This window comes from Lepisma saccharinum, chromosome 15 (genome assembly GCF_977018435.1).
Source record: "Lepisma saccharinum chromosome 15, izLepSacc3.1, whole genome shotgun sequence".
Taxonomy (NCBI): domain Eukaryota; kingdom Metazoa; phylum Arthropoda; class Insecta; order Zygentoma; family Lepismatidae; genus Lepisma; species Lepisma saccharinum.
In genome coordinates, this window is record NC_139243.1 from 8,165,114 (window position 1) to 8,182,562 (window position 17,449).

The 17,449-nt window shown below is 44.8% G+C and overlaps 1 protein-coding gene across 1 annotated transcript in view; it reads right to left on the bottom strand.

Annotated features, from left to right (window-relative positions):
- The window catches only part of LOC145999558 (endochitinase-like), a 32,614-nt gene extending 15,366 nt beyond the window's left edge, over window positions 1–17,248 (bottom strand). The window contains exons 1-2 of the mRNA XM_083136565.1: window positions 17,146–17,248; window positions 14,152–14,324 (exon numbers count right to left, since the gene is read on the bottom strand). Coding sequence (XP_082992691.1) covers window positions 14,152–14,324; window positions 17,146–17,218 — 246 coding nt within the window. The 5' untranslated portion in view covers window positions 17,219–17,248. The remainder of the gene's footprint in view (window positions 1–14,151; window positions 14,325–17,145) is intronic.
- Window positions 17,249–17,449: the final 201 nt, after the last annotated feature.

The following is a 17,449-nucleotide window of genomic DNA, read 5'->3' on the forward strand; positions in this document are numbered from 1 at the left end:
TGTTAGAAGATTTTGTCATCACTTCGGAGGGCTCATGCGACGTGCGTAGCTTTTTGGAGAACGTGCGAGCTGAAATTATTTCCATCCTCGACGATGCGCTTGCAATACACTCCACCAAATTCTACGCATCGCTACGTTGCCAGTACAAGAAGCCGTCTGACGAAATTTACAGCTTCTGCCACAACACCAAGGCGAAGACGCTGCATCCGGCGGATGTCGACAACCTCGAGGTCATCTACAACCAGTTTGCCGATGAGCTGGTGGCAAAACAGGAGGAACATCAAGCTAAAGGCTCGGGGGGTTCGCTGTGTGGCGAGCCTCACGAACTGTGCGTCAAATTTTGTAAGTTCATACCTCTCTCCGCCTCCAGCTACGTCCCCTTACCATCTGCCATTGTGGATAAGAAGGCTGTCCTGAACATTCAGAACAGTGACGCCAAGTGCTTTCTCTGGTCGGTGCTTGCAGCGTTGCACCCTGTCCACTGGAAAAACCATCCACACCGAGTTAACCACTACCTACCCTACGAGGCAGAGCTGGAAGATGCGATGGCTGGGATGGACTACCCGGTGGAGGTCCCGGACATTCGAAAGTTTGAGGCCCGTACACACAACCCTCGGTTGGCCATCAACGTTTACGGTCTCACTGACGAAAATGCGGTGTACCCCATCCGGGTGAGCGACGTAAAGGACGATGGTGCGCAGGAAATTCACCTTCTGCTAATCAAGGACGAGACCCATCACCACTACACCCTCATCCGCTCCCTCTCCCGGTTGGTGTCGAGCCAAAAAAGCAAGCATGATGGTAGCATAGAAGTTTGTCGAAGATGCCTGTCAACTTTTGACAATCAAAAACAGCAGGATTATCAGCACATCAGAGGTCCCAACATCGCTGCAGAGAAGCTCGCTCGCCACAAGATCTACTGCAATGCCAACGAGCCGGGTGTGGCAGTCTTGCCCGAACCTGGCACCGTGGAGCGTTTCCGCATGCACGGTGCTATGGTGGAGCACCCCGCTATCATCATCGCGGATTTCGAGGCCTTCCTCAAACCACTGTCCACTTGCGATCCCGATCCCGAAGTTTCCTCCACCACCCCTTACCAACTCCACGAGGCTTCGAGTTTCGCATACGTTGTGGTGCGACGTGACCAGCATATCGCCCCCGAGCCCTACGTATACCGTGGTCCCGACGCAGCCAAACACTTCCTCGAGAGGATGGTTGTCGAGGCTATTGAGATAGGGAAGGTACTGTTGGCCCCCAAGTCTATGCTCCCACTGTCTCCCGACGATCAGCGTAGACACGACGAGTCCATCGCTTGCCCTGTCTGCGTCAAGGAGTACACCACCAACAGCCGTAAAGTTCAACACCATGATCACTTTAACGGTAGGTATGTTGGTCCATGGTGCAACGGATGCAACCTCAATGCCCGGGACCCGCGCTTCATCCCTGTGTTTTTTCACAATGGCTCGGGATACGACTTCCACCACCTCGTCAAGCATCTTGGGTACGACAACGAGAGAATCAGCGTCCTGGCGCAGAACGAGGAGCGTTACATCAGTGTGAGCAAGTGGGTGCGAATCTCAGGATCACGCTCTACCGTCGAGCTTCGCTTTCTCGACTCCCTGAGGTTCCTCCCGGCAAGCCTCGATGCTCTCGCGGGGAAGCTTAGCGACGAGCAAATGCTCATCACCTCAGCAAACTTTCCGAACTTGGACGCCGGTCTCTTCAAGCGTAAGGGGGTCTACCCCTACGAATACATCACAGACCCTTCCAAGTTCGCAGAGACGTCGCTACCTCCTCGAGCAAACTTCTACAGCAAGCTGCGAGGCTCGAACATCACCGACGAAGAATATCACCATGCCCAGTCCATGTGGCGCGAGCTGGGCTGTCGAACTCTCGGGGACTACCACGACGCCTACCTCAGACTTGATGTGACGCTCCTCGCCGACGTGTTCCAGACGTTCCGTGCGACGGCGAAGACCATCTACAAGCTGGACCCTGCATACTTCTACAGTCTCCCCGGACTGGCGTGGTCGGCCATGTTTCTGGTGACGAAGATCGAGCTGGAGCTTCTTTCGGACGTGGACATGATGCTGTTTGTAGAACGTGCCGTGCGGGGTGGAATGGTCCAGGTGTCGCAGCGACACTCGCGCGCCAACAATCACCACATGGCCACCGGTTACGACCCCTCACGACCGTCCAGCTACATCATGTACACGGACGTCAATAACCTCTACGGACACTCCATGATGCAGCCACTCCCCTTTAGAGGCTTCGAGTGGGCTGACCCTTCCAACTTCGACGTCGAAAGCTTTGACGATTCGGAACATGGGTTCTTCGCCGAGGTGGACCTTGAGTTCTCCGAGAAGCTGCAGGATTTGTTCAGCGATCTTCCCCCTGCACCCGAGTTCAAGTGTCCACCCGATTCCAACCAGAAGAAGCTCGTCATGGATTTCGAGTCCAAAGAGCGTTATGTCCTGCACTACCAGAATCTCCGGTGGTTGATGAAGCAAGGGGTTACCGTCCACGCAGTTCACCGCATCCTCAAGTTCGAGCATTCTCCGTGGTTGCGTCCATATATTGAAGTCAACACCAAACACCGCACCGCAGCCACGTCCGAGCTTGATAAGGATTTCTTCAAGCTTATGAACAATGCGGTGTTCGGGAAAACCATGGAGAATGTACGGAATCGTGTAGATGTGAGGCTAATGTCAAACAAAGCACAATGTCGCAGGCTCGTAGCAAACCCGTTATTCAAATCGAGGACGATTTATAACGAACAGCTTGCTCTGGTGCATATGAGGAAAAGCGAGGTGAAGCTCAACAAGCCAATTTATGTTGGCGCCTCAGTATTAGACCTGAGCAAGCTGCACATGTTTCAAACATATTATGGGAAACTACGTCAGCACTATAACGACAATATTAGCCTACTCTACACGGACACGGACAGCTTGGTGTACCACGTCCACTCAGCCGATGCATACGGGGATATAGTCACGGTACCAGCTTTGGTTAACCTCTTCGACACCTCGGGCTATCCCCAGCCGAACCAGTACGGCATCCTGCCCCGAAACAAAAAAGTGCCTGGCAAACTCAAAGACGAGAAGGATGGTGATGTAATTCTCGAGTTTGCAGGTCTTCGCGCCAAGGCCTATGCCATCAAAGCCGAGGGCAGCGTTACCAAGAAGGCCAAGGGTGTCGGCAGACAGGTGGTTCGGGAGCATCTCGCATTCGAGGACTTTGTGGATTGCCTCAAGACCAGGTCGTCGGTTCTAAGAGAAGAACAGCGCATCCAGAGCGTTGACCATGTGTTGACCACAAACAAAGTTAGAAAAATTGCCCTGGATCCCAACGACGACAAGAGGTGCGTCCTCGAGTGTGGTATTCACACATTGCCGTGGGGGCACTATCGCTTAGCAGAAAGCAAAACCTGCAACATATGTCCATCTTCAACAGAAGATTCATAAAAACAAAACAAAACAAAAAAAAACAAAAAAAAAAAACACTTTGACTGTCATTACAAGAAACTTTGACCGTATTCTTAAATAACCAGCATGCCTATGAATTTGTTCGGTTTCAAAAAACAGATCATTATGGAAACCATACCAGATCATGAAGTCTTACCTTCCGTGTTACCTAAACTCAACGGTCTGTTGATCATTCACCTCAACAGCATTTGGACGAAACTGAATGACGATGTGGGCAAGATGTTTTATGTTTTTAATAACAATTTACATTTCTACGAAATTCCGATCGACGGGAAACTTCAAATCACCGTGAATCCGGAAAACGCAGGCGAAATCAAAATTTCTACCGGCAAGAATATTTTTCGAATCAAGCACGACAAGATGCTTTCTAACATTACGTACGATGTTTCTGCAGGAGATTATCTTTACGTGGAACTCCTCGGAGATTACGACAAACTTATTCCTCTCTTCGTAGAATTACGAATCGTCTATCCTATTATAAATAACCGTTAACCAAAAATGCCTAACGACATTTTCGGCAACACCAAGCGTGTAGACCACGCAGAAGAGATTCTCATGTTGGACATTCGAGTTAAGAAGTTGAGGACCGATTTGATCGCTTTGCAGGAGACCTTAAACAAAAGTTTAGAGTCGGAAATCGCTACGCTCCAAACGCAATGTCTCGACCCCATTCTGAAAATCGATTCCGAACTGAAGACGCTCATAAAAAATTATGTCGACGTACCTTCTTACGACAGCGTTCAAAATATACAGTTGAGCGTGGATTCGCTTCAAAATGATTTGGCCAAATTACAGCAATTTCAATCGAAAAATGAAGATTTGGAAAAATTGAAACTCGAAATCGAAGAACGAACTTCCGCAATAGAAAAAAATTTCTCTGAACTTCAAACCGTCGTGAGCGATATAGACGCAGAACGCTTGCATGTCGTCGTTTCCAAATTACAAGAAGAATTCACCAGCACGTTGGAAGAAATTAAATCCAAGTTGCAGACTTTGGAAGATACAATGACGAACCTACCATCGTCGGACGAACTGCAGGTCATCGGTAAAAGCGTCGCGAACATAAAAATTCAATTGGAGGCCTATCAAGATTTCGAACACATTCAAACCACCATCGCTACGCTTCAGGCATCCTTGGAATTGATCAACGAAGAAATTAAAAATATTCACGCCGAAGCAAGAGCGTTGACGAGCATTCAAGACACGTTAAGCACGGTTCAGCAGAAGATCGAATATTTAGAAAATTTGAACGTCGAATCCAATCTTGCTCATTTTCATCACGTACTCGACAACATACAGGGTGACTTGGAATCGTTACGGACGAGTGTGCCTTCAAGCGAAGATTTGGAAAAATTGAAAACGGCGGTGACGGCACTACCCGAATCGAGCGACATCAAAAGTTCATTGAGCGATCTCGAGAGTAAAGTGGCCAATCTCCCCACCTCCAAAGAATTGCACACTTTGAAAAGAAACATATCTCGAATGCTGAAACGACTGGAAACGGAAACGGCGAACGTGGAACAGATTCGAGACGAACTTGCTTCGCTGGTGTCGACGCTGCCCACTTCGCAGAGCGTAGCCGACCTTCACACGCAGTTTACAGAGATGCGAAGCATCGTGAACGATCTTACCGAGAAGAGCTCGAAATTGAATCAAGTCGAGAACCTTCAGAACATCGTCGTCAACATCAGAGATCAAGTCGGAGTGCTGGAATCCACGCAGGAATCGACGCTGACCTCCTTCGGTGCCAAGTTGCAAGAACTCAACGAAAACTACAAGCAGTTGAACGTGGAAGTGAAAATCAAACCGTCGTTTTCTGCCGTAACAGATACCATAGTCGAGCATTTGCTGCCCATCGAAAATAAACTCGGACAAGTTCACAGTAATCTGCTCGGCGTCGACACTAAATTCGCTAAACTGCATTCTCTGCAAGCCATCGAAATCAACAGCGTACCCAATCAACAGAGAATCTCCACGTTCGTCGAAGGTAACAAACTGTACATGTTGCATCCTTATCATCCGTACTACAAGTTTCTCCTCGATGGTACGATTCAGATAAACGAATTTTCGTACTGGTCTCACGGTAGAAAAGCTAGCGTTCCCACCATGACTTTGATATCGAATCGTGGTGTCCAAAAAGCAGGAAACATTCCTCTGGCGCGTTGGAACGAAACGCGCAACATATATGAAATACACGAAGACGAAGATCTCACCGTTTTCGACGTGAGTGCCGGCGATAAGCTGATCGTTCAAAACACGAGCGAAGTGCCACCCTCTTTGAATCCCATCACGCTTGTGCTTCTCTTGAAACGTAATCTCTAAACAAAAAATGTCTAGGCAAGCCATCGTCGAAGAATTGCATAAACCTGCACGCCGCAACTACGAACGTTTGGCTGTGGTAACCAAGGGCATCGACGACCTCTGGCAAAGCGACCTCGTGGAGATGAGTAGCGGCAATTTGAAAAACGTGCATAAATTGAACAAGGGCAACAAGTACCTTCTCACCGTCATAGACACGTTTTCGAAATTCGCATGGGCTCTACCTTTGAAGGCGAAAACAGGGACGTGCGTCACGGAAGCATTCAAATTAATTTTTCGCGAAAGCGGTGGCAGACGACCACGGTTTCTGCAAACGGACAACGGTAAAGAATTTTACAACGCCGTATTCCAAAAGTTTATTCAAAAACATAAGATTCGACATTATTCGACCTTCAGTCACATCAAAGCCGGCATCGTGGAAAGATTCAATCGAACCTTGAAAACACACATGTGGAAACGATTCACGCTTCGGGGAAATTACAAATGGGTCGACATCCTGCCGGAACTCGTCGACACCTATAATCACACGGTGCACGGAACGATAGGCATGAAGCCAGCCGACGTTACCAAGTCCGACGAGCAGCGTTTAATTTCTACCGTTTACTGTCCAAAGTACACACCCACGACAAAGAAAGCTAAATTCAAAATTGGAGACCGGGTGAGGATCAGCAAATTCAAACGCACCTTCGAGAAGGGGTTCACAAAAAATTGGAGCACGGAACTCTTTACGGTGGTTCGAGTTCTACCCGGAAACCGACACACGTATATAATAAAAGATAGTAGCGGTGAGATTTTGAAAGGAAGATTTTACGAAGAGGAACTCTCTAAAACGAAACACCCCGACACGTACCTCATCGAGAAAGTATTGCGTAGGAAAGGTGACAAACTGTTTGTCAAATGGCTGGGACTTCCGGAAAAGAGTTGGATCGACGCGAACGAAGTGATCTTGTGAGTACGTGGAACGTGGTGAAGCGTCTACCGGATCCGGAAAGTCAAACGAAGAAAAAGAACGGTGAGTTGCTTCCCGACAGCATCCGTTGTCTGATCGTAGGTCCTTCGGGGTGTGGGAAAACGACACTGCTCGTGGACAATTTTCTCCTCGCACCAAATTGGTTAGATTGGAAGAACAGGCACCTGTACGTGTTCTCGAAAAGTTTGGAGCAATCCAAATACCGACAACTGATGAAACTGTACGATGGTCTGGACATTGCAACGTTCGCCTCGGAAATAAAACCACTCGACGATTGTCGTGAAAATTCAGTTGTTGTGTTCGACGACGCCATCCTGGAAAATCAAAATGAAATTCGCAACTTTTTCACGCAAGGTCGTCACAAAGGAATGGATTGTTTTTACCTAGCTCAAACGTTTTCCAAAATTCCAAAACAGTTAGTACGCGACAACGCTAATTTCATATGTTTGTTTCGCCAAGATCACACCAACCTCAAGCACGCGTACGATGACTACGTAGGCGGAGACATGAACTACAATCAATTTTCGGAACGCTGCTGCTCTACTTGCTGGAACGGTGATGATTTCGGATTCGCGACGATCGACATGACGAGGAAACCCAACGACGGAAAATACAGAAACAAAATCAACGACTTTCTAAACGTTGCAACGTTGTGAGAAACGACGTATATAAATAACGTCATGACGAAACGAAAAATCGAAGACGAAAATCTCAAGTTGCGAGAATACCTCGCGAAACGCTTCAAAGGTTGGAAATCCGAGAATCGCGGATTCTACGAAGAGAAGAAACGACAGGATCAACCCGTGATCGATGCCATCAGCAGTCTAGGTAAAGAAATTAAAAGTGTCACGGAACAAAATAAAAATTTGATTAATGAACTCGTACCGCTCGCAGCTAAAAGTTACGCCGTACCCACGCCCATTTCGAGCATTCCTTCGACGCCGTTCGAACTGAAGGATGCACCTGCACGACGTCGAGCCATTGGTAGCACGTCGTCGTCTTCGGATAAAATCGAGTTGGGGCCTTTGGCACGAGACTACCTGAGCACGGGGAAATTCGACAAGGATGAAGTGTTCGGATTGTATCCCAGCATGGAAACCAGCGAAGGCGGCGGTGTGGTGTGGAAGATTGGGAAATCGAAGGTGACCTTCGAAGGCAACGACATTAAAGTCAATTTAGGCGACAAGGATAGTTGGAACAGGTATCCAGGTACGGTGGGACTGTGGGAACTCGTCGCCAAAAAGCAACCGAAAGATTACACCGACGAAGATTACCAGAGTTACAAGGAAATTCTGATCATGACGGATGCCTTGTACCAGAACAACGACGCCTCGCAGAATAGGGTGAAATCGAGCAGCGGCGAGAAGTACAGGAATCTCATCAAACCGATTTGGAACCAGGTCAAAACGGGCAGCGGCGTCAAACGCTACAACACGTTACCCAAAGAATTCGTTTGGGTGGACGACGTTAGGAAGCTCGTGGACCGATTGTTGGTGATAGCCGGCGAAGAGAATGCAGGCAACCGTAATTTCTACAACGAGAAGGTTGGCATCGTGGACATGATCAGCACGAAACTTTCCAACTTCATTGTGAACGACGTCAAGGGTATAGGTTACCTGATCAAAATCATCAACACGCTGCCTCCGAAATTTTGGAACGTGGCCGAAGGAAAGGGACTTGTGAACGACATCATCAACAAGTTACCTTTCGAGATGCATCTACCTGGCTACCAGTACTGTGGACCGGGTACCAAACTCGAGAAAAGATTGGAGAGAGGAGACAAGGGTGTGAATCCGTTGGACGCCGCATGCAAAGATCACGACATCGCCTACAACACCACGCAGACGGATCTGGATGCACGTCACGAAGCAGATAGAAAGTTAGAGCACGCAGCTTTCGAAAGGTTCGTGAGTAGAGACGCATCGTTGGGTGAACGGGTCGCCGCACTGGGTACCACCATCGCCATGAACACAAAACAAAAATTGGGGTGGGGTATATAAATAACATACAGTAAAAAAAAAACAACATGGCTTGCATAACTGATTTGCCACCCGAGCTACTATCTAAAATATTCAAAAAGGTAGTTAACGGAGATGTTAATAAACTTGTAATCATGGCAAAAACAATGCCGGAATTTCGCATCCCTTGTGAAATGGTTCTCAAGGACCATCTTCGGGAGATCAGCGGCCTGAGGTGCGGTGATCTCAACATTCTGCTTTCGGCTGCAGGGGAAAAATTAAACGATAGGTCGGACGAACTGTACGAGGCGATGCAGGGAAGAAGACGGTATACTGATGATTGGTACAAGTCTATGCAGGAGAAGGAAGATATCACTACGCACATCCTCGCGTTTTCCGAAGCACGGACTTTCTTCCTTGTTAAAAAATAATAATATATATACGTGTCAAAAAAACTTGATATATAAATAAATAATCTTCGGTATATATAAATAACACACATCGTGAAAAAACAATTAAATTTCTCTCTAACACTTTGAAATTTTTTTGATATGACGACTGAAAAAATAAGTGATCTCCAAGCATTAAAACAAATGCTAAATTTGTCAGTCGAGTATGTAAAAATTCAGGAATTGGAAGTCGACAAACCTTACACGATAACTTCAGGTTCAATCGTTTCTACCCAGTATGGTCCCAAGGTACGCCTGTTGCTCAACGCACAATACAGTCTATTTTTACCAGATCGATACGCTAACATGTTATCCGACGAGAAGCTATCTATTTTAATCGAGAACAAAACTCGAATTGTGTACAAGGGGACAAAGGAACTTCTTGGCAAGAAAACAAAGCATGTAATAGAATTTGTGTAACGACTGCGAGGCCTTGAAAATATATAAATAACATACCGTAAAAAACTACACAAGAAAAAATCTCAGAATATATATATAAATAACATACCGTGAAAATAACACATAGAGCATCAACATGAAGCCCAAGGGTGTCGTGTACCAGATACCATACTCCAATCTAAAAAATCTAGGTGCCCTCGATGGGTTACTCACCAAGAAACAACGCGAGAAGAAACGTTCTTGCTTGTCGAAAGGACATGGAATGAAATTGCTGCTCAGTACACCTCAATTGAAAAGATTGCAGCGTTCGCGGAAACAGCAAAAGATCGGAGGTTTCATATTCAGCATCCCGGCCATCCTGGCAGCATTGGGGGCCGTTGGAAGTTTGGCCGGCGGAAGTGCCGCCATCGCGAAAACCGTCATCGACTCGAAGAAGAACAAGGCGGAATTGGAAGAACAGAAACGTCACAACCTGGCCATGGAGAAGAAAGGGAAGGGCGTAATGAAAAAGTTTAAAAAAAAGAAACAGAAGCACTCACCAACCGAGACATTGAATCTCTGATCGGACCGTTACAAATCAAACACTTCAGAGGAGTTTTCATGTCCGACTCGCTACCTTCAAGCGTTAAAAAAAAAGAATGCGGAGTAGTCAACTTGGACGGCCAAGAAAATCCAGGCACGCATTGGATATGTTACCACAAAAACAACGATGATAAAGCATTCGTTTTCGATTCTTTCGGAGGTGTTCCACCTACAAATTTAGTTTATTATCTGAAAACAAACAAAACCTCCATATACTACAACGACGAACGCATTCAAGATTTCGGAGACGTGAACTGCGGTCATCTCTGCCTCTCCGTGCTCGCGTTTCTTTCTAAAATAAATAACCCTACGGTCGAAGATTTCCAGAAAGCATTGTGGAACCTCAAACAGCATCACTAGGATGGGCGTGTTCCATCTCACGAGTGAATCTTCAATCTTGAAACTCACGCTGCACGACGACATCGTCTATCCTAAATCCGTGGCTCTGCGTGCATTCTACAGCATGTACCTCATACCCAATGTTACGCAGCACAACAACAAAATTAGCGTCGGAAGCGAACACATCGTCGTCACGCCAGGACAATACAATCTTTCCACTTTGCAAGCTCAATTACCCAAAGGCACATACCTTTCTCAAAATTCGGTCACGCACAGAGTGGAAATCCTATCCGCGACGGAGACCGTGGACCTGGGCACCATGGGAGAACTTTTAGGTTTCGAGAACAACACCAAACTCGAAGCTGGCATCAAGCACGTAGCAACCAACATTCCTAAATTCTTGGCCATAGAGACTCTGAACGTACATTGTAACGTGGCGGAAGGCATGATCACGAAATCTTCGGACGGATTGTTAGGAAGTCACAAGCAGACGGGAATCATAGCCACTTTCAAACCAAGTTCCGAGTTCATGGAACCGATCATCTACACGCCCTCTTCGCCGATCTATTTTCCAGTATGTCGCAACCGCATAGACGACATAGAGTTGGTGGTGACGAACGAGAAAGGAGACGTGGTGGATTTCGCAGGTGCCACTACGACGGCCATCGTGGAGATCAACATATAATAAATAACCATACATGTAAAATGGAGCAAATCGAAAGTTACGAATTGCAATCTTTCCCTCCCAACCGTCGCACGTTCGCCAATCTGAACGAAGCGAACAGGGAGATCGAATACGACGTGGACGTAGGCGACGGGTTCATTCATCCTCACAGAGCAGACCTCTACCTTCAATTCGACGTGGTGAAGAAGGAAAGCGGAGACGCGTTTCCCGCAGCAGCAAACTTGATACTCGTGGACAACTTCGTGCCTCACCTGTTCTCGCAGGTGGAGGTGAGGAAACACAACACCGTCATCGACAGAATAGATTATCCAGGCATCACGTCGACGGCAGTGGGAACGTTGAAATTATCCAAAACGGACGCAGCGTACTACCAGGCCGGGGGATTCGAAGCCGGGACCAAAATATCGACGAGAAGTCACACGGCGCTCTTCCCCATGCGTCTGCTGCCGGGATTCTTCTCGGACTACAAGGAGATCATGTGGAAGGGAGGACTGCGCGTCACGTTTCGAAGAGCGGCCAACGACAACAACGCACTGATGCGATACGCTACTTTGGGTCCGGACGGCACCACGCCGATAGCCAACACTTTACCCGAAGCAGCCAAGTGCGTCATCCGAAGCATGGAATTGAGAATGCCGGTGGTGGAATACGAAACGAACTACGCCCTCAAGTACAAAGCGGAGATCTTGAAAAGTCCGCAGGTGTTGATTCACTTTCACGGTTACCAGTGCGTGCAGAAGATGGCGTCGGGAAGTCACATGGAATTCGACGTGACGACGCAGTTCAACAACATACAGTTCGACATGCCAGATTTCGTCGTAGTGCTCTTTCAGACCGGACGCGATAACAACCAGGAAAAAAATTCCAGCAAGTTCGACGACTGCAAGATCAAGAACGTTTATCTGAAGAATGGGCGCAACGAAGTGTTCCCGCGCGAAAATTACAACCTCGACGTGGCCAAAAACGATTACTTCAAACTTTACGAAGCTTACACAGCTTACAAACGCGTGACCGAGGGAAGTGTGGACATGTACTACACCCCCAGCGAATTCAAAATCCACAGGCCGATGTTCGTCATCAACACATCTAAAAGAAAAAAGGTTGTGGTCAACGATCGAACCAACATCAAGGTCGTCTGCGAGTTCCACGATGCCTTGCCCGAGGATACCCTATGCAGTGTCATCCTGATTGCAGAGAAGTCCTTCGCCTACGACGTGAAGAATGAGAGAGTCACAGAGCAGTTTTAACAGGTTTTTAACATCTTTTCTTGCACAATAAGTAATTTTTTGTACTAGCACAATCAGTTACAATGGCACAATACGAATTTCACTAGTTCAGATCAGTTACAAATATCAATTTCATTAGTTATCAGTTACAATATCTTTTTGCACTATAGCACAAGAGACAATCAGAAAATTTGCACAAAAAAAAAATTTGTTGTTGTTTTTACACGTGAAAATTAACAATAAAATTTCTTTTTTTTGTCGTTTCAGATGCTGTCGAAACATCAAAAACACATACACACACACTAAAAAAAATAAACATGCAACTTTATTTGTAACACATACACATACATTCTCCATCTTCATCAAGAAAATATTAATAATAAACATAATTATTTTTATCTATATCTCACAATAAAACTCTATATCCAAAAATATCACAACATCAAATAACACTAGAGTCGTTAGTACACGTTGCATGCATTACGGAGGTCCTCCGTAGGGTTTCATGGAAGTTTGGGGAAAAAAAAAAAACACGTGAAACTCTACAGAGGTGCGGTAATCTATAACCGCAGCCGTTAGAAAATTTTTACATTTTTGGTTGGGCACCACGCACCCTGGCGAGGTTAGGGGCCAGGCATCCTAAAAACAACAATTATTATTTTGTTTGTTTGTTTGTGTTACAATACATGCGCGCGCGCGCGTGCGTGCGTGTGCGTGCGTGCGTGCGTGTGTGCGTGTGCGCGGCACGTCGTTCCCCAGAGAGAGAGGTTTACAAAGGTCGCGATATACAGAGTTGGAAAATTACGATGTGGTGCATTCGCTCATTACCGTTCCCAGCTATAAGTTTTTCTCTCTCTCTCTCTCTCTCTCTAGCCCTTGCCAACTAAAAAAAATGTAGGTAGGAGTTGGTAACACTGCGAGAAAATAGAAATCATGCCTTACAAGAAAAAACCATTAAGGCGATTTTTATTTGATGACGTTGAACCCGTGCAGTGTTCCCATCCATCCATCTCTCTCTTTTACGGCAGTGCCGGCTCTCTTTGTTTAGTATATGCGGGTTGGCAAAAATTGCTTTATGCACTGTAAAGCAAACCTCAAGCAAAGTTGCCAGCCCCCCTTGCTTTAGGTTAGGTTAGACAAAAAAAAAAGCTGTAGGTAGGCTGCCGGCTGTTTAACTCTTCCCCTCCCTCTCTTCTCTCTCTTTTTTTTTGTAAAAAGCTATGGCAAAAGTACCAGTAGGTTGGCAACCTTGCTTTAGGTTACGTTAGACCAAAAACCTTGGTGATTTTTTTTGAGTAAGATGTTGGTAATACTGTGTCCGAAAATAGGGGGGGGGGGGTTATGCCTTACAAGAGCAAACCATTAAAGCAAGCCCCATCGAGCTTTACTTTCGGGTGTAGTGTTGCCAACACTGCGAGAAAAAAAATTGCCTGCTCCTTGCTTTAGGTTAGGTTACCCCAAAAACCTTGGTGATTTTTTCGAGTGAGAAGCTGGTAACACTGCGAGAAAAAAGTTGCCAGCTCCTTGTTTTAGGTTAGGTTACCCCAAAAACCTTGGTGATTTTTTCAAGTAAGAAGCTGGCAACACTGCGCCATCAAATAGAGCTCATGCCTTACAAGAAAAATCCATTAAGGCAAGCTCACCACTTCAGCTCACCACAAGAGGGCGTTCAACTGTCTAAATACGTCTACTAAGGGTGCATAATTTACTTGCTTGCTCATGTATAGAATGTAACTTACATCAGGATCGTCTATCCTCACTTCCCAGGTTGCGGAGTTGACTCCGACGAACGAGTACAGAATGTAGTTGCACAAGTCGATGGGAATATCTGTGACGTCATAACCGCTGTATGCAGTCCATGATTCGTAGTAGCAGGCGCGACGTCCTGAAACTGCTCGGGTCTGATTCGATGCTGAAAGAAATCAAATCAGTAATTACTTGATTAAAATTATTCCAGCATATGGTTTACACGATTTGTTCTGTAACGAGTGTTTTAATGTCAAACTCTTGTGTTAATATTTACATATTAGAGCAACATGTCGAGTGAATTTTACGACCCTATGACTGAAGTAATTACTTACGATTGAAAATACTGCACATACTGAGTAAGCATATTGTGCGAATTAAATCCTTTGGTATAGTGAAGGTATTGCTCGAAATAGGGTGATGCACGAGAGAGTGCAACCCTCAAGTTAAAAAATAAATAAATGGTAAAGCCTAGGATAATTTGCGCAATCATTAGGTCCGTCAGCCCCCCCTTGCACTGCCATCAGCCCCCCCCTTTACATTAGGTAAACTATTTTGCATGATTTGTTTGCAGTGAAGAGTGAAAATGTAGACAACTCACAACTTTAAGGATAAATCCACAGAATATGAACAGTATCTATTACATTCGCTCATTATGTTTATGAGCAGAAGTAGCTGCAAGTATTTAGAATATTCTCTAGACTTCAGAAAGGGAGCTTCTTTATATGTACCTTCACTGTCCCTGTTGCAACCTCCCGTTTAGACAGAAATCTGTGACTTTGATGTCATCATGCAAGTTCCATCCGCATCTGCGTCAAAGGTCAACAACAGCTCCCCAGTATTGGTTAGGAAGGGGAGTTTAATTGCTTCGGCCGGGGGTGGAATATACTGTAGGCACTGTGATTGAATATTGTGCGTTTTTTGTGTGTGATATACATATATGTATCATCTAAAATAGTATGAGGTGTGTAAGGGATAATTTCAGTATCAGTCAATTACCACTTCAAGAGATGTTTTAAAAGATGTAGAAAAATGTAATATTTGTGTAGTATATGATATTTATAAATGAATGAGCGTCCCCCCCACACATAATTTACCTTCATTTAATTTTTTTAAATGGACTTGCTTTAGAAAGCTCCCCCCCTGATAACCCGTGAACCCCTCCTGGAGATCAATTCTAGCTATGGCCCTGGCAATGATACCCCCAGTTGCTTCACTGTATCCATCCTCACCTATACCCAACCTCCGCCAAGCAACCCACATCTAGGAATTTTCACTATAAGCACAATTTAATGCCTAGGGAGGGAATGGATCACTACAAGGTAACCTTTTCTTTCTTTGGAAATTTTTGCTGCAAGGACTGGGCCGACTGGACTCTCCTTTGTGCCGTACTTGCAACGTTGTGTTAAGTGTTCGACACATTCTTCTCGAGTGTGCCGATTTTAAATACCTCGGACAGTGTTTTAACCTTCCCAACGATTTGTCTTCTTGGGAGACGATGTCAGTGTTTTAACCAATGTTTTTAGCTTCTTGAGAAGAGCAGGCCTTTTTACTGTTTCTGAGGTAGTTTTTAAACTATCCTCACCTTTTTTAATGTGTTGTGTTGTGTCTGTCCTATGCAAGTCCATTTACAACCTGCGTTTTTAACCTTTCTTAAGGTACTTTTACCAGGGTTGTTAAAGGCCCAGGAATTTTAAATAAATTCAATTCCGGTCCAGGAGAGAAAATCAGCAAGCACAAATTGGTTCAGGACCGTAAAAAACCTTTTTATTTGTGAAGTATTTCAATTCGGTCCAGGAACCTTTCTTCCCGATCAATTTAAATACGGCCCAGGAGCCTTTATTCGAGGATAAATTTAAATTCGGTCCATGAACTTTTTTATGGAAGAATTTAAATTCGGTCCAGGAACTTTTTTTTGGAAGAATTTCAATACGGTCCAGGAACATTTTTTGAATGTAAGAATACGCAACTTGGACCGAATTTTAAAAAAGGTTCCGGTCCTGCAAAATTTTTAATTCAATCAATCAACATTATAATAATAATATTCATTGGTTAAAGAAGTTATTGTTATTAATAGCATGTTACAAAAATGTGCATTAACAAACGAATTTTGATTGTAGGTCAACAATGGATAACTTCATGGTAACGTTCAAGTAATAATCACAAGGAAACATTAATGCAGTATGAAAACCTTCAAATATTGTTCATAGCACCTGGGAACAACTAAAGGTAAGCGATTTTATCTTATTCTCTTTATGTGTTTGAAAGATAATAAAATAATCTAGATTGGACCTATAGTTTTAAGTGGGGGTAGTCAGGAACGAATGTAGAGCTCATTCATTATAAGACGACAGGTTTAACCATTTTATCCTGAGAAGGCCACTTTTCAACTAAGTTTAAGAACGAAACACGTTCAACCCTTGAAAATAATCTTCGTATGGGGTCTGGTACCCTATTCTACACCCTCGAATTTTCAAAATTTCTTTTTTTCTTTATGAACATTATGTGATTCTAATTGTGAATAAAAAATTGGAGCGCGGAAAGAAGTATTTACGACTGTACAGCCGTTTAAAGCTGAGATTTTGTCGTTTGAAATTGTTCTGTCCAAATTTCCCACCGATTCCGGGCTCCACCCCTGGGGTAATTGACTTACCGCCTGCTACCGCGGCCCCGCCTTTATCTATAGAGTCCCTTTTAAAGGCATGTTAGAAATTGCCCACAGTCACCTGCCCCCAACACTATTTCTCACTGTTTTCGGGTCGGGTACCCTATTCTACACCCTCGAATTTTCAAAATTTCTTTTTTTCTTTATGAAGATTATGTATTTTCACGAAAATATTTGAAATGTGCCAGAAATCGAGGGTGTAGAAAGGGGTACCGGATCCTTAGTATGCTATTAAATTAATCTAACTTCTAATAACACATAATTAATAAGAGAAAATAACTATGGAGAATATTATAAGGCTATTAATGAAAGTGACAAATACCTGTCAGAACTTTCGATTGGATGAAGTTCGGAAACAACACCGTTAAAATGGCGACGAGGAGTACTGCCTTCATGCTGCCAGTTGTGATAGCCTAGATTAACAAGAAAACGTAGTTAGTTAGAATGTTTCTCTAACTTAACACAAATACTTTTTTACTATCAGTAAACTGCGTTACAAATATCGGCGGATGATGAGTAGTTTGTTATATAGAGGCTAAAAATTATTGTGAAGAATTTGAGGTTACTTTCAGTATCTACGTGCTCAAATTAACTGAGTACATAACTTTTTGATTTCTCATATTTAA